Source organism: Anomalospiza imberbis, chromosome 3 (genome assembly GCF_031753505.1).
Source record: "Anomalospiza imberbis isolate Cuckoo-Finch-1a 21T00152 chromosome 3, ASM3175350v1, whole genome shotgun sequence".
Classification (NCBI taxonomy): Eukaryota; Metazoa; Chordata; class Aves; order Passeriformes; family Viduidae; genus Anomalospiza; species Anomalospiza imberbis.
The window spans coordinates 13,028,838-13,049,469 of NC_089683.1; the positions used below are offsets into that span (position 1 = coordinate 13,028,838).

Sequence of the window (20,632 nt, forward strand, 5' to 3'; positions counted from 1 at the left end):
ATGTGAGGGAGATAGCTGAGATAAGTGCTAATGCTTTTCCTTCTTGTGAAGGGTTTTGTTCCTCTCTGGGAAACAGTACAGAGGTGACCAACAGCTTTTTGAAGCAGTCGTACCCTAGTCAAGCAGTTTTATCTTCTCTTTTACATTCCTTTTCCAAGCTTCTATAATTGTTTTTCTCCAGTCAGTGAGCATCATGGATTTTGCAGGCAACCCGCTTGAAATTTGCTAGTCATCTAATAATTAAGAACATTTTAGCAAAATTTCATTCATCTGAGTTGGCAATATAGGTTACTTTTCAACTGCTGAATTTCCATTGAGTGAGAGGGTAGGCTTCTCCGTCCCCTTTTTTTTTAGTTGTTTGAAACCTTGATGGAGGCTAAATGCTAGATTGGCCTCTGTATTTAGCTGAGGAGACTACTAATGAAAATGTGTATTCCAATAATTAAGGTGGTCACTGAGAAACACTTCTCAGAAATGCTAGTGGTGCTCTTGGATTAGGATGAAAAATATCTGACTTCTGATATTTTAATAGCTGTCAGGGAGGATGAAGTTAAGTGTTTTTGTAGCTCATGGGCTATCTAGTTTTCAGCCTTTAAATTAGTAAGATACAGAAATATTTGCATGTATCAAGTCAAGTAACTGTACAAATTATAAAGAAGCAGTATTGTAGTTAAACTGAAATTGCATAATACTGCAGTAGAGTTTTGCAGCAAGAGTATATGCTTGTCCCAAAGTCTGTGTATGACTACAGTTGCTACCATATAAGTCAAAATTAAAGACATATTCTGAAAGAATACCCAGTTACATAATTTATTCCAAAAGAATGCACAATGATTTTTTTTTTTAGACTAAAGGGAGATAGACAGAATGTTAGGGTTATTACTAAAAACATGGCACTTACTGGGAGTAATGCTGACTGCAAATGGGAAATTAAATATATGCTATGAATTTAGTAGGCACTTCATTCAAAACCATGTAGTAATTTTCTATTTTCAGAAATGTTCTTTCAGTTGACACTTTAACCTTTTATATATCATGTGTTATTTTCACTAAAAGAGCTGTCAGATGAAATGATGGGATTTTTCTACCTCAACCTGATTTATCAATCAGAAAATCTGTAAGAGAGCACATAGTAGGAAAAAACCTATGAAAACATTTACTCTTGGGAGAAATTATTCCTCATTCTTGTTGGAATAGCTGATAGAAATCAAAGCAAAAAAGTGTTTCTCTGAGGAGAAGCTTGACATCAGCCAGTGACATGCGCTCGCAGCCAAGAAAGCTGGAACACCTCTCTTAAAAGGAAAGTCTGAGAGGATTGAGGTTGTTCAGCCTGGAGAAGAATCTGGAGAGAGCTCATAGCACCTTCCAGTACCTGAAGGGGCTACAAGAGATCTGGAGAGGGACTTTTTACAAGGGCATGTAGTGACTAGACAAGGGAGAACAGGTTTAAACTGAAAGAGGGAAGGTTTAGATTGGGTTTAAACTGAAAGAGGGTAGGTTTAGATTAGGTATGAGGAAGAAATTCTTCAGTGTGAAGGTGGTGAGGCACTGGGACAGGTTGCCTAGAAAAGGTGTGGATGCCCCATCCCTGGAAGTCTTCAAAGCCAGTTTGGGTGGGTCTCTGAGCAGCCTGGTTTAGTTTCAGCTGTCCTTGCCCATGGCAGGGGTCTTGGAACAAGAGGATCTCTAATGTCCATTCTAACCCAAACCGTTCTGCGCTTCTATGAAAACAGCAATAGAACAATTTTTTCAACTCTTCAAACACAAGTCATTTAACATAACTATGGAAACAACTGCCTGTACAACATTTCCAGTAACTTTCATTTCATTATGGAACAGCAGCCTCTTGCTTTTTTTTTTTTTTTTTTTTTTTTATTTTTTTTTTTTTTTTATTTTTATTCCTGCAGCAGTGCTGTGATCCAGTAGTGGTTTTATTTGATACAGGCATACATCTGGAATGAAACTTTAAAACATTCAGGGAAAAAAGAGACATCTGCATGAAATCTATGGTAAAGGAAGGAAGGCAGGCTAGGGAATTTAAGTCCACAGCTGCCTTCCTGGATCTACATAATCCAGATACAAATTTTTCAGTACAGTAGGAAATACCTTGTTTGCAGTACTGTATACCATACTGTGGTCAGAAGCATTTTTAAGAGTAGGGACAAGCTTTAAAACCATTATACTTAATTATAGCTGAGACATTAGAATATGTTACAAAAACTTCTGATAGATGATTTAAGATTTTAAATCTGAATCAGAATATTGTTTTAATGTCTGAATGCGTAAGACTTACAGGTTTAACAGTAGAGATGAGATGAGCAATAGATTCTCTAGTTCATTTTTAAAATAAGTTTGTACAACTTGATCCTGATGTGTCTTGTAGCTTACAGAAGGTATTCTGGTAGGTATTCTTTTATATTGACCTCATGTGATTTCTCTGGTGAGTGATGAGATCTGCTGCTTCCTGTACCCTTTTAAAAAGTGGTCGTGAAAGGTGAGCCTGAACAAAACTGTTGTCACACAATACACATAGCTGCAGCAGTGGAAGGACGATAATGTTGAGGTATCCTCACAGTTGAATGATGTGACAGTAAAGGTTTATTTCTGAGATGTTCTGGTCTTCCATTTTAGCCATATGTTTTATCTTTTGCTTTGGGCAGATCAGCTGTGATATGGAAGGTTGGCTACCCCAAATTCATGTGGTGCTGTGTCTAAGTTAAAGTACTTTTGATTCGCGGCATGGCAAAAGTCTAAGTTGAAGACAAGTATCATTAATTTAATTAATGAAAAGTTGTCCTATGGAGAGATGGAGTGTATTTCTTGAGTGAACAGGCATGTTCAGGATTTTACATCCTGAGTTAACTATTTTGTTCCTGTAAATCTTTTTTCCTGCTTCAGTATGTGTTGAAAATTATTGTCTTATGTGCTTCACTTCATTCTTTTTTTCTTGCCTTCCCCTCAATCAAATTTGTAGCCCATTGAATCTCTTGCTGCAAGGACTGTGGCAATTGCTAAAAGGATTAGGGAGAGCTCTTCTTTCTGAAATATGAATGTGTTCTAGAGGTATGGTTTGGTTGCCAGCTGCACTGGTGATGGGCAGCAACTGCAGAGGCAGGGAAATGGGCCAAGTACAGCCATGTCTGCAGCAGGAATGTTAACACCCTGCTCCCTGGTTGCCCTTGCTCTTGTGCTGTCATCTCCTTGTTTTGCTAAACACGAGGATTTTGCTTGTTGTATGTGACTCCCACTGGAGCATGAGACCTTTCTTAGGAATGCTTAAAATGGTGTAAAAGCTGGTTTTACAGGGATCTGGGGACAAGGGAAGATGTCCTCTGCATTCCCCTTTGGATTTCTGTGGCTGGCTGCAGTGGCAGCTTGCCCATTGCCAAAAGATTGCAGTTCAAGAGGTGAGGGAAATGCTTTGCAACATCAATCCAGAGAGGTCCACAGTTTCAGTTTTGTCTTTGAGGTGATTATGAGCAGATTGGCCTCTGATTTAAGCAGATTGGCCTCTGATCTAAGCAGTTTTTCTGATGAGTTTTTTGATCATTTCTATACTGCAGTCTGTAGATTATTTATTTAAGAACAATTAGATGGATTCTTGGTCTTAAAAGAAGTAAGCAAGCCAAATAGCCTTACAGTGATCTATTATTGTATCAGTGATAAAGTGTTCACAGTAGAGCTTTTTTTATTATTATTTTATTAGTATTGCTATAGTTGTAAAATTACTGCCACTTACTGAGCAGGAGAGGAACAGCATAACAGCTCATACTTTTTTGTTTTGTTTTGTTTATATGTTTCTGATGTGTATGACTGAATTAATGTGTCATACATAGATTGGAAGAGGAAAAAAGGCATATCAGCTTGCCAGGAAAAAAAGCCCCAAAAATTGAAGATTAATTCAGGCATAAGAATGAAGACATTCCAAGATCAAAATCTCCAATTTCCTTATAAAAACAGTGTTGCTTTTATACTATCACAGTGGCACATATATTGAGGGGCTTCACTGATGTCACTTCCAGAGAGTGGTCAAAAAGGAGGAACTGCTTTAAAACATTTACTCAGGTGGACTCTGAATCCCTGCTGAGGCTTATTGGTAATGACCAGTGGGGCAATAGGGATAGAAACCTGACCTGTGCTGAGTAAATCACATCTAAGAGCATGAAATGAAAATAGCTTTATGCTGAAGTGATGTGTGCTTTTTCTTTTCTTTTTTTTTTTTTTTTTCTTAATTCCTAAGGCCTCTGTCAGCACAAATATAGTGTTGGCCCGAGAGATGAGTGAAATGCATTGGCAGGGGGTTCCTGAGGGATTTCCCCTGGCAGTGCTAGAGAGGCTTCTGAGTTAAGGGCATTAATACATGTGGGTCAGCTCTTCTGGCTTCTCTGGAAACTTACCCTGTGTTTACAATATATGCCTGTAAAATGCCCTTCCTGCATGATCACAGGAGAGAAGGCTTTTTTCAAGCATCTGTCTAGAAGTACTGGAGGAGATTATCTGGCAAACTGGGGAGTTGGACACCTAAGCACAATTTCTAACTTTGCCGAAGGACTCTGATAAACCAATAGAATTGTGTAGTAGCTCTTTGGGGTTGTTGGTGTGATTTTTGACAGGTGATGTTATAAAGGGAGCAAGTTGAATGTGGCATCTTATTGGTCTTACTTGTCAAAATTAATTTGTATTTACTCAAATTGCTGTCTGTTACAATTTGAAGAAAGTCCAAGAATTGCAAAACTCTGTGAATGCTGCAGTAAGATTCAGACTTGACTGATTTTGCTCATTTTCTTCATGGCCAAGTACTGTTACTAGCTAGTTGTTACGGTTTTTTCAATTAAAATTTATTAAAACATTTTTTGAAAATTCGTGATGCAGCTGTAGTGATTTTTCTCTCTTGTTGTTCATTGGAACAAGCATCATGTCTAATTGAATTAGGTATCTAATGGGTGTAGAAATAGTTTTGCTTTTCTTCTAAAAGATAATTATTATCAAAAATGTGAAGATGTTAAAAAATTAATACTTAAAATTAAGAAATACAAGTTCAATGCATCTTGATACCAAACAGAAGACTGTGGGATTTCTCTAATTTTGGATTCATGTGCTGTGATAGTTTGGGCCATAGGTTTTTTTAAGAGATAAGAGGATAACACTTGATTGAAAGATTTCTGGTAGTGAACAGAGTAAGACAATCTTTGGCAATTAATTGCAGTAAAAAAAACTTCAGTTGTGTTTTCTTAATCTAAATGTATAATTTTTGTCTTCTAAATTGAAGAGGTTGCACTTTATTTTGCCATATGTATGTGGGGTTTTATATACATGGGCATTCACATAGTGTATGATTCTTTAATTCTAAATTTGACATTAGTAAGACTAATAGACCCCAAGAAATTTTTTCCAAATAAGGTCCTTGGAACTATAAACGGGAAGCATGGAAGGTTACACACAGGTGCTTTTACAGAAATATAACAAATGGGGCCTTAATAGAGAGAGGGGAAAGCTAACAAAAGAGAGCAAATTTACCTGCTTTTCTCAGTGGACTGGAGGTTTTAGGCAGTTATATTAAACATATTTCCCTGTCTTGCTCTGACTTACCCTGTCTCCATACTCTGTTTTCTAGTGTATCACATACAATGAGATACCAGGTTACATGATAAGCTGTGGATGGGTTTCAAGCTGATATAATTGTGTTGTAGAGGCACTGCTCTGCTTGCCTGTCTCTTTTTGTGAAGTTTTATTATTCTAGTACCAATTTCCTAAGTAGCCTTGAAAGAAGTGCTGCTGTTGTTTATAAAACCATTGAGTTTGCAATGTTTGGAGGGCTTCAGAAGTGTAGAGTTGAGAGGAAAAAGGATGCCCTGTAGCATTTAATGTGACTCGGTGAGCAGCCTGTCAATTAAGATACTTGGGAAAAAATCGATTTAGAATGACCAGCAAGTCACGGAAAAAATAAAGCACACCTCAAGGCTTAAACTTCTGGTGCATGTTTTACCTAGCTGTGCACTCTAGTCAATGTTCACAAGTTTATCTTCTAATGTAGCAGAATAATTCTGTAGTAAAAAACCAAAGTATATTGCTTGGGTACACTCAACATTTTTGAGATCACAGCAGTTACATCAGCTGTTTCTCTTAGGAAATATTTCATCAACACTGGCATCCCAAGGTATTTTTTAGTGGCTCTTTTGGAGGTACTCCTTCCTCAGTGGATGCCACACAGAAGTCACAGTGCATTTTTTTGGCATTGAGCTGCTGGTGCCCTCATTTTTCAGGGAAGAGAGAAATCGAGGTATCGAATAAGCCAAGTGTTTGGATGTTACACAGAGCTCTGTTCAAGTGGAGGTGCCTTGACATAGCCACTGTCCAGATGTTGAGATAAATTGGAACACTCCACAGTACATGCATTCATTTTTCATGCTTTGTCTTCTAAATTTTTGCTTTGCTATGAGGATTTTTGACTACTGAAGTTAATGGTTTATAAGACATGCACTTGGTGTGTAATTTCTAACACAGAAAAGTAAGTTTTATTTGTGATTAAGGTATTTTGAAAACTGAGGTTGCTGTAGTCCATAGATGATCGGTATTTTATTTTGAAGATTCAGGGGGTAGGCAATGCCATGAGTAATTTGTGGATCCTGCAATACTTCTTTGAAAGCGTTAGTTCTCAACACTTAAAAGCTATTCCTCTCTTCAAAACTATATAATAGAAGTGTATCAGAAATTCAGTAACTTTTCTCTTACTTCAGTGTTTGTCCAATTAGTCGCCTAGTTCAATGTAAATAAAAATGAGGAATTTAAAAACAAAGAAATTCAGTCATAGTGAAACATTTACTACTATTAATTTGGTGAGGTAAGTTTATTTGGATTTTTAAAAAATATTTGTATCATATGGTATAGTCTAAAACATTGCAAATGAATAAATTATAATATCAGAGCAAATGGGTCTTACAGAAAATTTTAAATTCTGTTTACTTAAAATTTCTCAGAAATGGAAACAAATCTCCTAGTTCTGAACACAGGGATCAATTATATATTGATAATTTTTTGTTCAGAATTAACAGGGACTTTTTTTTTTTTAGTTTGTTGTCTATTATTTTTGCAGGCTGGTCCAGAAGAGTTGATTCAGATGGTCACAAAGCATGTTACTCAGTATGCCCAGGCAGACTGGCCTGAAGAAATCACCAATTTGATAAATCACCTGCATTACTACAATGAACGACTGCTGGACTTCACTCAGGCTCAGACTCTGCAAGGACTTGGCAAAGGAGTGGATGTGCAGAGATTTACAGCAGATGCACAGTACAAGAGAGAAACAATACTAGGATTGGCAGAGTAAGTAATGTGTATTAGGTTTGTTTTCTCTGTTTCAGAATAGAATAGCTTTAAGCTTTAAATTAGGAGAGTAAATTGAAAGTAGTGCTGACCTTTAGAAAGATAATTTACTTGCTTTGGAGATTTACACTGTAATGTTGCTACAATTGGAGCTTTTTCTGTGTTACTGCTCTACTTAAATGAAATGTTGCTCAAATACTGGATTATAATTGAATCTATAACTCTTTGTTTACTAACTGTTAATATTAAAGTTAATCATGGAGTAATGAAAGCAGAGCATAGGTGAAGGTTTGGTCTCCTCCTTTCATCTCTTGTAAACCTGCCCTAGCAATGTATTAGAGTATGGCCATGCATCAAAGTTTGGAATGAACTATTGTTAAAAAAAAATTGTTAAAAAAGTTGTATTTTATTCTTAATAATTTAGTTAGAACTGGTGTATATTGCTGTATTTTTTTCCTGTAGTGATTGGGAAGTACTTCACCACATATGTTCTGATATTTAGCATGCTTTTATGTCACCTTTCAGAAATCCAGAATAGAAAAAAATGGAAAGATATAGGATAGTACTTTTCATTTAAAAAATGCCTTTAATTAATATCTACATGCAGGTACTTCAAATTGTAAACAAGTAATAAATATGACTTACGTTTTAGGGACAGTCACAGCTGAATAGTTGACAGACGGTCAGAGGAAGAGTTCTCTGCAATAAGAAGCTTGAAATATAATCTCAGATTTTCAACTGATGTCTGCATAAAGCTTTTGAAGAGCATATTTAAATATTTTCAGTTTTCCACATGTGTAGCTACTCATAGCTACAATTCCAATAGAAATTTGCTACTAAATGGAATTGATATACCAAGTAAGAGTAGTTGTATAAGGTCAGGTTTTGGACACTAAGCTGATGCTTTACATCTGTGAAATCTGTACCTGCACAGATTTGGTCACTGCATTCATAAAAATAGCTTTCAATCATCTTTTAATATTTCCATTGGAATTGCCTGCTTTGTATATGTTGTTACTAAGCTCATGTCTAGTGTGTCACTAGGTTACATCCTGATGACTGCCTACGGCAACTTCAATACAAGTAGTCTTCTCCTATTACAGATGCTTACTTTGATTGCAGCAGAGTTACTTACATTGTCACCCAAGAGATCATAGATACTGTCTCTTGTAAAATAAAGTAAATATGAAGAGAAAGTTCCTTAAAGGAAGTAGAGGTAAAAGCATAATATGAAAGGGTTAGAAGTAAGGCTTCTTAGTAAGTGAATGAGAGTAACACTTCCATATTGGGCAGTTGCAAAGATCCAGTTAATTACTTGCTCTGCTTGCAACTTCCTTGCTTTAATCTTCTCAGTGGACTCTTAATCTGCCTTTTCTAATGAAAAAGATGCAAAAGTCATGTAATTTTGTAGCATATTTGTTCTTATTTTTTAATTAAGTGCCTCATGTTTTTTAATCTTTTATGAAGTGCTGTTTGAAGGAGCAACACCTGGAAAAGATTGCATCTTATTTACAAAACAGCTTTGTACTAGAAGGAGCAATTTGCTAAAACTAGCTAACCAGTAGTTGTCTGTTTTATCTTCTGTATTTTGTGTGTATTTTTGGAGGCTGTTGTCTATTGGGTTTGCACCAGTCTTGGTGAAACAACGCCAAAATACATCCAAAGTGTGCCTGTGCTGGAGCCTTCAGTGATGACTCCTTTGGCAGTCCTTGGGCTCACACTGACAGGCAGTCAGGGCTGGGCATGAAAAGGGGTGTGTAAAAGAAAGTTAAAAGATTCTTTGCAAGACAATGGACAATTTTTTCAGCTTTTCATTGTGCAACAGCTGCTTGTTTTTGTTGTTTCCTTGACATTGAATAAATTGCTTGTACTGTTCTTCATTTATACGGTGTAATTTCCCTAAACCACCAGTGCCTTAGGCTGCTGCTGCATGCCACTCTTACGAAGGGAGGATTTTGGTATAGCTTATAAAGTTCCAGGAGGAAAGAATTTCTCTAGTTCCAGGATCCACTCCTGATTTTTATGATTGACTGGATTATTTTGTAGCTAAAGCATTCATGCCATCTTCCTCCTTCACTGAATCACAGAATGGCTGAGTTTGGAAGGGACCTCTGCAGGTCATCTTGCCCAACCTCCCTACTCAGGCAGGAGGATTCGCAAGGATTCACATTAAGTACATTTTATCAAAGTCATTCATGACAGGCCTATGAGGAAGTAATTACACAGAGATAGTGTTTTTCTTGGAATTATCCTGAAAAGACCCAACTCAACCAAACTGAAACCAAAACCCAGAAATCCCAGCATCAGCCTTAACAGTATTGCTTCTATGCCAGCCTAGAAACAAGAACCATTCATCTCTATTTGAACCACAGTATACTGGATTAGTAAAGATTAGTGTTGTATTGTGTTTTTATATCTCTGTAACAGTTCTGTAATGGCCAGATTAGTATGAAGTTAACTTTAGGCTTTCACATTTTACCATTTTCTCCGTCTATTGTTTAGTCAAAGAGATTATGCACTAACAGAAAAGCAGTTTCTAATATTTCAGGACAGAGTGAGCTGGACATCTTCACACCTTTTAGTCTACAAATGCTAGGAGTGTTTCTGTCTGTGAGCTGCTAGGAAGAGCTTTGAGGATTTATACACCAGTTGTGCTAAAACACCATACGTGTTGCAACTAAATCAAATAAATGCTAACTGTGACAAGTTACGTCCTTCATCACCTTGTAATTGAAATGGAATGAAAACTGAGATTTTTGCTTTAGCAACAGTAGAAGTTGCCATTGAGAACCAGTGTTTGTGGAGTAGGTTCCTGTCTTTGGAATATCTCTGTAGTTTTTCTTCTTCTATTTTTTTTTCCCCAAATGGAGCACCAAGTATAAGTAAATGCAGAGGGACACACTTAATGTATTTTTATTTAAATTTTTTTCTACTTTCTTGTTTTATGAAAAAAAAAAAGAAAAAGAGTGAGTTTTTTTACTTAAGCATTTATTTTCATATTACGTCTCATAGGGCTTAACACAACTTTTCCTTATTTTCTCTCATGTCTCTCCTCTACCAGGACACTTGAAGAAAATGTCTATAAAATTGCTATTTCTTTGGCTCAGCGATACAATGTTCCACTTTGGGAAGTTTACATGACCCATCTGGAATTTTTATTCACTGACAGTGGGTAAGTTGTCTCCTCTGCAAATGCACATACAATTCTGTTACACAGAAATAAATGCTAATGTATGACAGAATTGAATTATATTGGGTGTGGAATTTGGGTTGCGTGTTCATTTATCTCGTGTTGGGATAGTATGGGAATTTTTGTCTTTTCCATGTAATGCTTCTGTAACCAGCTGTGAAAACTGCTGTTGCAGGCAAGGTTAAAAGTCCATATGTGTCTTACTGTTCTTCATAGTATTCCAGGACTTTGTTTCAGTGTTCAAGTGTCCACAACTTTTAATGTTTAGTTCTCTCTTGCAGGAGCAGCTTATCCTGTAGTTACTCTTACAGTCCCTGTAATATATCCTGAAACCTGATAGTTTCTCTATCTTTTAGCATTTTGCTCTTTATTGACCTCTATTCTACATAATATAGAATATTATGGGCACAATATATCACTCTACACATTCTGCATCTGTTCATATCAATTTCATTTTTTTGATAGAAGCAGGCTTTTTCTTTTAACAATGATTTACTGAAACTGTTCTAGCCTAAAAGATTATGGCAGACCAAAACCTGGCACTGGTGTGGTGTAAGGGGAGGGGTGCTTATAATCTCTACTACACAGTGGCTTCAGGGCCTTTATTTTAAAATTTATTTATTTATTTTAACCTCTTATATTATGCCAGGCAGTTTTTGCCTCCTGAAAGAGGAATAAAACCTTTTGATGGAAGACCGAGCTACTTGCCTGAATAGCACATGCAGATGACAGTGATGTAGAACTCCCTGTGTAATGCAGCAGCTCTTACCTACTGTTCTGACAGATATGATCAAATTAATTTGGTTTGTTTCAAGTGTTCAATTCTTAAAGCACCTTCAGCTTGCAGCAGTGTTGGTACATCTCTTAACATTAACTATTAATTAAAAAAAAGCATTGAAACATTTTATAAAATGTGAGGGATAAAAAACAAAGCCTGGTAAATTGTCTGGAGAAGATGAAATAATGTTCTGAGATTTTCTTCACTTTCTCCAGAAAACAGAGAAGTCATACCCTCTAAATTCTGATGCTGCTGAATTATTTACTGCTTTAAACAAAACAGACAGTCAGGATATAAACATGGCAACACTGGGCTGAGTGTGAAAGAGCCAGCTGTCTTCTCTGGGACTCAAATATTACCTAAGGTGTTTTGCAACAGTTTTCTATTCTTTTCTTTGTTCTTGTCCTCCTTGAGTTAGCATTTATAGAATTCTGAAATCACAGAAGTACAGAGTAACCATATTTTCTCTAGTGAAAAAGTATTAAAAGTTGATGTATAATAGCATAATATGCTGCTGAGCATATTTTTGTATCATAAGCTCATGTTAAAATTGATTGACAGCAAATGACCATTACAGTATATTTGAGTCTTGGGATTATGGCATTAATAATACATGTTTCATTATTCATTCATTCTGAACTGAAATTAAGTTTATTCTAAGACTTAATCTCTTTAACCAAATATGCAGTATTTCTATAAGCCACTTTACATAGAGAGAAGCTCAAAAGAGCTTCATAGTTTGTATTAACTATTTCTTTGATTATTTGATGACAAAGAATTATGACTTTTTTGTGGAATATGAGTCTGAAAATTGTTCAGAATGACATTTCGTAAAATTAAGTGGAAATCTAGTTATTTTTTTTGTCTAATATGATCACATTTGATTATCAAAGCTCTATAAAATGCAATTTATGATTTCAGCAACATGAAATTTTGTTTGTCTGTCACAGAAACTCTTGTTCCAGAATCTTTCTGAACAACATCATAAACTCTTCCTCTCTGCAATCAGCCCTACCCTAAAAACACTGCATACATCTGCCAATCCTGTTCATATAATTTAATGCTCTAGTGGCTTTTAGTTTGAACTTTGGGTATGAACACAAAAAAATAGTCATATCACAGTCCTGAAAGACATCAGGTCCAAGTGTCTGCTTTCCCCAATATGAAGAGTGAATGGTACTTTACTTCTCTTAATATCATACTTGCATTCATTAATATTGTAGAAAAATTAACAAATAAGAAGAATCTGTAGAATTAAAAGAATGCTTGGAATGTTAACCATCTTGGGATAGGTCACAGATGTAAAAATAACTAAAAAATATCTTATTCTCCCTAAGAAATCAGTTAATTTTTAAACTGAGCAGGTTGTGTTTGTGGTATTTGCTGTAACAAAATCATCTTTAAGAATGAAACAGAGACATTTTACTTGGATATTAAAGAGAAACACTAACTTACAGCATGTGTATTTGGGGAGGGAAATGATGAAATTCTAATTTAATCAGTTTTAAAGCAGAATAAAATCAAATGGTATAAGAAGACATCAGATTTCCAAATGAAATATGCCATATGATTGGACTCTGGGGAGACTCAAGGTAGGAATCATCTGTAGGTTACTTCTTTCCTCAGATTTAGGTAAAACTTTCAGCTGAGAAAGATAAACTTAAGATGATATGCACCCATTTTTCTCCCAGCTGAGGGAAAAAGGAGTGATTATCTTTTATGTAGTCAGCTGGAGGTATCTGAATTCATGCTGTGAAAGAGCTAATGTATTCTTTTCAAAAGATTCAGGAAAGAATTCCCTGAAGCAGTGAGACTGACTGAGGTCAACCCAAGGCTTACTGATACTTTCATAAGCTTTTGTGGATGACAGTTTGAGAAGCAACTTGTTAAACTGTCAAAGACTTGATAAACTGTCCTAAGCATGAATAGTAGTGCCAAATAGTTGGGCAAGACCAATTTTCTGTGATAATATCTCTCAAGGTGTGCCCAGGTTCTCATCAACTGCAGAAAACAGAATGTAATGGATTGGGAAAGTTTCTAACTGGGCAGTAGGATCTTTAAGCATCATTCATCCACAAGTGGTTGGTTTGTTTGTTTAATAAAGTCATCCTTTACACATATCCTGGATGTATTTTTTCCTTTTACATATAGCTTATACTCACAGACGTGAAATCCTGCTTTGAATTCCACTTCAGTATTCATAACCCTTAATCTGCATGTCTAAACTAACAGGTAACAGGATGGGGAAATAAAAGAATTGCTTAGCTCTTGTTTATAGAGTGTACAGTTATCAAAATGTTGTGAGCAAGACCCTAAAGAGAGGGAAGGATTGTCCTTCTCCCAGGTGTGCAGCTGTAAGAGTGTTTCATGGCTCACCCAGGCCTTTAAGCAAAACTCATTTCTAAACACAGGTTATCGACACTGGAAATAGAAGAAAGAGCACAAAGTCTAGGTCTGTTTGAGACTTTGAAAACCAGTCCTGAAACCTTTCATGAACACATGGCTAAATATGTTTACCCAAGTATTGAAGGCCAAGATCACCAGCGGTTGCTTTACTATTTTACACTCCTGGAAAATTGTGGCTGCTCAGAAGTGGTGAACCATGCTCTTAAACCTGAAACTCACATTCGACTCCTGAAAAAATTCAAAGCAGTTGCACCAGGTAGGAGAGTACCTGTTTGTTTTCTTCATAACTGTATTTATTATTTTGTTATGTAAGTATTGGCATGGTTATGCTTAGCTAGTTTATGTTTTCTAGGTAATTGTTTTTTTTTCTGTGAGCAAAGGAGATGAATACAATTAATATAGTCACAAGTTCCTTCTCTTTGTTTTACTGGAAATTTAATTGATCACAGCAAGAAAAAACTAGTTAAGAACAGGTTTCTATTGTGATGCAAGTTAAAATTATTGGTGATATTTCATAGTGAATTTTTAAATGAAAAATACCAAGTTCCTAGAGTATAATTTGTAACACTACAAGTTTAACATTAATATTCTCAACGGGCTTAAGAAAGTTTACCTTTCTAGAGTCTGAATTACAGAAAATATTAGGGACTTCTTGCATTTCGTGTTTGTTTGTCTGAAAGAGGATAATTTTTTGTTATGTTTTACCCTTGATGTTACCTTTTCCTTTCCCAGAATTACAGCATTGTTTGTAGCCCTACATTTTCAGACAATTACTGTAAAATACACTGCTGATAAGCACTCTGAAACTTGAAATAGTACTTTCAGTTTGCTTGTTAGTTGGATACTATCTTGAATTTTAGTTGTAAAACTCCAAATCCAGTTTCAGAATGAAAAATAAACACTGTATGGCATTACCTCCTGGGAGAATGAATTAATTGATCAATATTGGAACCTAATGTGTATTGGACACTAACTGTGCTGCAGAGTTTGAAGAGATGGTGCATATGAATTCATGTATTGCAGGAAGAAAAAAGTCAATAATTTTTTTGGAGAGGAGGAATAACCATCAATTCTTACTGATGTTATTCAACAGTCGAGTTCTGTGATGCTTGCCAAAGAAAATTCTGCCATGAAATTATTGTTTGCCTTCAAAGCTATTTATTTAAAAAAAAAGTCCTGGAAACATATATCAGACATAAATTAGTCAGTTTGTGTGGTAAAAAATTAAATCTTTGTACTACATGCCTAATCAAAATTCTCAGTGTTCAGCATAGTTTAGAGATAGGAGTGAAGGAGCAACAGCTAAGTGTTTACAGAGATTGCAGGCCCAAAGTACATTAACAAGAAGATGGCAATAGAAGTCAATTACTTTATAAATTATATGCAAAGAAAAATAAAATAGTATAATTTCTAGAAATACTTCTGTTGTTGGAAAGTTAATTGCAAGGGTGTTCTTCCTCTGGGAAGCAGAATAGTAACATGACTCTTGATTATATAAATATTGATATAAATGGATCTACATGTCCTATCTCTAGCTGACCTTATTTAGTTTACTTGTAGTTAGTGCCTTGCAATTTTTCCTAAGTGGTAAGTACCAGTTGTTACATGATCAGAACACATATTTTAAATTAATGAAGACTTACGCCTTGATTTGCATGAGGTTTTCTGGGGTTTACATTTAAGTTCTAGCCTGATTCTATATACTATATATATATGTTCTTGTTTCTTTGAGAATTTTCTTTTTTCGGGTTGTGTCGCAGAATCATAGAACAGTTGGAGTTGGGAGGGACCTCAGAGATGAGCCAATTCCAACACCCCTGCCATGGGCAGGGACACCTTCCACTAGACCAGGTAGCTCAGTGCCCCATCCATCCTGGCCTTGAACACTTCCAGGGGTGGAGCATCTACAGCTTCTCTGGGCAGCCTGTTCCAGTGACTCACCACCCTCACAGTGGAGGATTTCTTCCATGTATCTAATCTAAATCTACCGTCTTTCAGTTTGAACCCATTCCCTCTTGTTGGAGCAATGTATAATGTTAAAATATGTTCTATGGATTGAGAAATTTCGCATGCACCAGGACATCATAAAAATCTAAGTCTGTCAGTATTTATGTTTGTAAAAGGGGATGGGCTAGAGTCTTTTTAGTTCATCAGATGCTAGTGTATTCATTATTTCACATGTAATTGTGGAGTGTGAGTAGATTTAAGTATGAATAACTTTTACCTCTTTCTCTTTCTGTCACTAGGTCTTAATTACAAAAAACTAACAGATGAAAATGAAAACCCTCTGGAGACATTGGAGCCCATCCTTACAAGTCAAAATATCTTATCTATTTCCAAACTGGCTCCCAAAATTCCTAAAAAAGATGGCAGCATGCTGTCACCAAGTTCTGTTTATGCTGTGTGGTTACAAAAACTTTTTTGGAATGGTGATCACCATCTCATTAAAAAAATACCAGAAACCATGGATGAGTGGCTACATGCATATGATATGTGTTCAAAATACTTTGATAGACTTGATCCAGATGATATTGTTACTTTCATTGATGAAATTACTTTTTCTTCCAAAGCTGTCACAAAGGTAAGGAGATATTTTTTAAGAATTTCAGTCGTCAGGTGAAGCATATAGCATATGAGTTCAATATAGTATCAAGAAGAAAGTCCCAGGAGATGTTACAGTTTTCATTTTGCAGTATTTAAAGATAAATTTGTAAACCTTGCTCTGCCTACCTTTTCTTTTTATGACAGCTGTATGAAGATAAGGGATTTTTATTCAGTTAGGGGAGTTAGATCTGTGGATATGAGAGTTTTGATGGAACCCCAAAGTCCCTGTGTGCTCATTCAACTGAGAATAAGATATTGTGTATTTGAAAGAGCCATTGAGTGGTTTGGGTTGGAAGGGACCTTAAAGACCATCAAGTTCCAACTTCCTGCCATGGAGGATTTCTGCATTTCTTCCATATATCTAATCTAATATAAACCTGCCCTCTTTCACTAAAGCCATCCCCCTTGTCTATCACTACAGGCCCTTTGGAAAGCTCTCCTGCAGCCTCCTTTAGGTGTTGAGGGCTGCTCTAATGTCTTCCCAGAGCCTTCTCCTCTCCTTACTGAACAGCCCAACTTCTCAGCCTGTCTCCACTGGAGAGTTGTTTCATCCTCTGAGCATCTTTGTGGCCTCTGGGCTCAGTCAGTCCTACTATCCCTGTATTTGACATACTTGTTAAACAGTGCCAGTCCCATACCAACCCTTGAGGAGTGCCTCTTGTCAGTGCTCTCCATTTGGACATTGAGCCCTTAATGCAACTCCTTGTATGCAGCAAACCCAGCCAATTCTTTATCCACCAAGTGGTCCATCTCTCATATCCATCTCTCCAGTTTGTGTGTCACACTGAACAGTGTCAAATGCTTTGCACCAGTCCAGGTGAATGACACCAGTTGCAGTTCCTCTTTCTTCATCCACCAATTCTGTAACTCTGTCATAGAAGACCACCAGATTTGTCAGGCACAAAATGCCCTTAGCGAAGCCATGTTGGCTGTCACCAGCCACCTCCTGATTTTCTGTGTCTTACCATAGTTTCCAGGAGGATCTGTACCATGATCTTGCCAGTCACCAAGATGAAACTAACCAACCTTCAGTTCCCTAGGTTATCCTCTTTTAAAAATGGAGACTGTGTTTCCCCTTCCACAGTCAGTGGGAATTTCTCCTGACTGCCACAGCTTCTCAAGTGGATGGACAGTGGCCTAGCAAATTTGTGCACCAACTCCCTCAGAACCCACAGAAGCATCTCATGAGGACCCAGGACTTGTGCACCTTCAGGTTCCTTAAATGGTCTTGAGCATGAGCTTTTTATGCAGGGAGTTATTCTTCACTCTGCCAATCCCTTCATTTCTTTCTGCAACTTGGGTAGCATGGCTGGAACACCAGCAAGTGCAAAATTGTTATTGAGTGACTGTTTGCTCCTTGTCTCAAGTAACCATGCTTCTTCCTTCCTTCCAGAGAGGACCCACATTTTCCCTAGTCTTTCTTCTATCACCAGTATACCTACAGAAGCTTTTCTTGTAGCCCTTGATGCTCCTGTCAAGATTTAGTTTGAGCAATGCTTTTGTTTTCCTAACCTGATCCCTGGCTGCTGGGACAGTTTGTCTGTATGCCTCACAGGGTACCTGTCCTTGTTTCCACCCTCTGTAGGCTTTCTTTTGGTGTTTTAAGTTTTTCCAAGAGCTTCTTGTGCATCCCTGGAGGGCTCCTAGCGTTTTTGCCTGACTGCTTCTTCTTAGGAATACATTGTTCCTGCACTTCAAGGAGGCTATCCTTCAATATCAGCCAGCCTTTTTGTGTCCCTCTTTGCTTTATCGCATGGTACTCTACCAGGCAAATCCCTGAAGTCCAGAGCAGTGAACTTATTGTGCACCCTCCTCATTGCTCATTGCACTAAGTATCTTCATGGCTACTGCAGCTCAGGCTGATCTTGAATGTCACATTCCTCTCCAGTCCTTCTTTGTTGCTGAAAACAAGTTCCAGCACAGCACCTCTCCTAGTTGGTTCCTGTATGACTTGGAGAAGGACATTGTCATCAATGCATTCCAGGAACCTCCTGGATTGCCTGTGCCCTCTTGTGTTGTCACTCCACCAGATACTGGTGTGGTTGTATTTATTTACTTGTGCTTATCCTAAATTTCATTGTGCCACAGGCTTGGGCTTAGTTCCAGGCTTTTGCATTCAGAATAAGATGTTCCACAGAGAAAGTATTCTGGCCCAATGCATGTGGTTTCTAAGCATTGTAATAATGTAAATTATAAACTGTTGTAATCTCCATCTGGCTGAAAGCCTGATTTTGAAAGAACACACTTCTATGTGTTTAACATATATTACCAGATGTGGAGTTTCTTTTTGCCCAGTTAAACCTCTTTGCAAGGATATTTCTAGCGTAAAGTTTTACCCCTGCTTCGTTACATATCTTTACTGTGAAGCACAAAAGAGAAATGAGATTTCTTAGATTTTACCTTATTAAAAGATCTAGAGATGTCTTCACTAAATTTATCTGAAATGAAAAGGCGATAAAGTGTCCAGGGGTTTTTTGTGTGTATCTTCTTTATTTTGGTTTGTGACAGTTTTCTGAGGTATTTATACACCATGTTTAATGGAGTGAATTTCAATTTGTTCCATCTTTGAATACTGTTTTTATGTTCCCACAATATTAGTATACATTTATTAGAAACCGTTTAACCTCTGTCTATATCAGAATTTGGTGAAAAAATTGCTAGCTGGGATAATAAGAAACTTTGTAAGCACACAATTTGGGCTATGATCTCTCTGTCAGGGTAGACCAGCATGTTTTCTCTAGTTCCATCAGCTGTCTCTGAAGCCTTTTTAGCAGAATTATTGTCTTGGCTTTGCTGTTTTGATCCCTTTTATCTCATAAAGGTACTTTTTCATGCTTATGAGCAATGATTCAGACTCATCCTGAGATCTTAATTGCCAAACTTGACCCTGAACTGAGGTAGTAAGGGCATGGCTTGTTGAATGAGAAGGAAATACTGTCTTTACACATGGTCATTGCAACTGACTGCTTGAAACTCTTGCTGTTAATGTTTCTTGAGTATTTCAAGGTTATTTATCCTTTATTCCCAATGAATGGTGCAGAGAGAGAGTGGATATCCTCCACTGTGTGTCTGTTTTGAAACACCTTGATTATTTTCCTTTGCTTCTGCGCAGGATTCTAATACATTTTCTCTACCCTCTTGAGAGTAGAGGGAAGGAATAGCATGAAAGAAACACTAAAGATGATTGCAGTTTGTGGTCAGGCAGAATTTTCTAGTAGAGAGCTGTTAACTTTTTGGCCATGAAAGATGCTCAAGAAGTGCTTGAAACAGTTGGTCAGATCATCTACTGTGCCTTGCACTGGGTTTGGGATTGACAGCTTGCAACTAGTTTTGCCTCAAGATCCTGTTCAGTTCTCAAACAGGATTATACAAAGAGAAATTTTATCATTGTAGACCCTGGAAACTTACCTCTGAGGTCTCTTTCCTCTACCTTTCACCTGGAAAATGCTTCATACATAAAAGCAGCCTTTTGGCTTGCACCTGTTGCTTAAATTTTATGTGTTTTGTGGCTGCCCTGGTCATGTGGTCACTTTTTAAATCTCTAATTCAGCACTTTCTTCCCAGTCTAGTTTTGTGGCCAAATACTTTACTATATCAGTTTCCTGTTCCCACAACAGATGTATATTTAAGTATTTCATGGAAGTGCTGATACTTAGTCAAAATGCAAAAAACTATGGCCATTATCATGAAATAATCTGTCACTGAGACAACTGAGCTTTCTCTCATAAAGGAAATTTGAGAGGAAGCTTACAATGAGATAGTGAAATGGATTTTTTAGGAGTGCTGAGAGGTGAATTGGCAAAAAACGAATGTTGCATACCCTCTCAGGTCTCCCTCACTCCTTCAAAATGTCAGAAGGGAAAGGTGGGAAAGAAGAGAGAGAATATTCCAGGGAGGTGATGAGATGCACTCCATTCTTGTGGAACAGTATCTCCATCGAAAAACCCCTTTTGGTCAGAAACAATCGAGAAATGTCTCAAGTGCTAAGTGGTAATGGGACATTGGTTACATAGCACAGTAGGCTCCAAGAGCTCAACTTCAGAGGTAGCATTGCTGTTGTCACCATGTGGGAACTTAGGAAACAAACATGAGAATATCTCCTGCTGTTCCAGTATGTCAGTAGAAGTAAGGAGAGGCAGTGGTGGATCAGTAAAGCTTTCCACAAACTCTGTGTTTTAGCTTTCTTATGAATTGGGCCAGCAGTGACTGAATGAGCAGTGCTTGATTGGGCAAAAGGATTGAGAGAATGTCTAAATCTGGAGAAATGAATGAGGAGTTTGTATTTATGAAAAGGCAACTAACATTGTTATACTGACTGTAGTTCAGGATGT

The 20,632-nt window shown here is 37.1% G+C and overlaps 1 protein-coding gene across 1 annotated transcript in view; it reads left to right on the forward strand.

Moving 5' to 3' along the window:
* The window catches only part of NBAS (NBAS subunit of NRZ tethering complex), a 158,525-nt gene that overhangs the window by 87,353 nt on the left and 50,540 nt on the right, over positions 1 to 20,632 (forward strand). The window contains exons 41-44 of the mRNA XM_068183435.1: positions 7,094 to 7,323; positions 10,385 to 10,495; positions 13,703 to 13,953; positions 15,944 to 16,278. Coding sequence (XP_068039536.1) covers positions 7,094 to 7,323; positions 10,385 to 10,495; positions 13,703 to 13,953; positions 15,944 to 16,278 — 927 coding nt within the window. The remainder of the gene's footprint in view (positions 1 to 7,093; positions 7,324 to 10,384; positions 10,496 to 13,702; positions 13,954 to 15,943; positions 16,279 to 20,632) is intronic.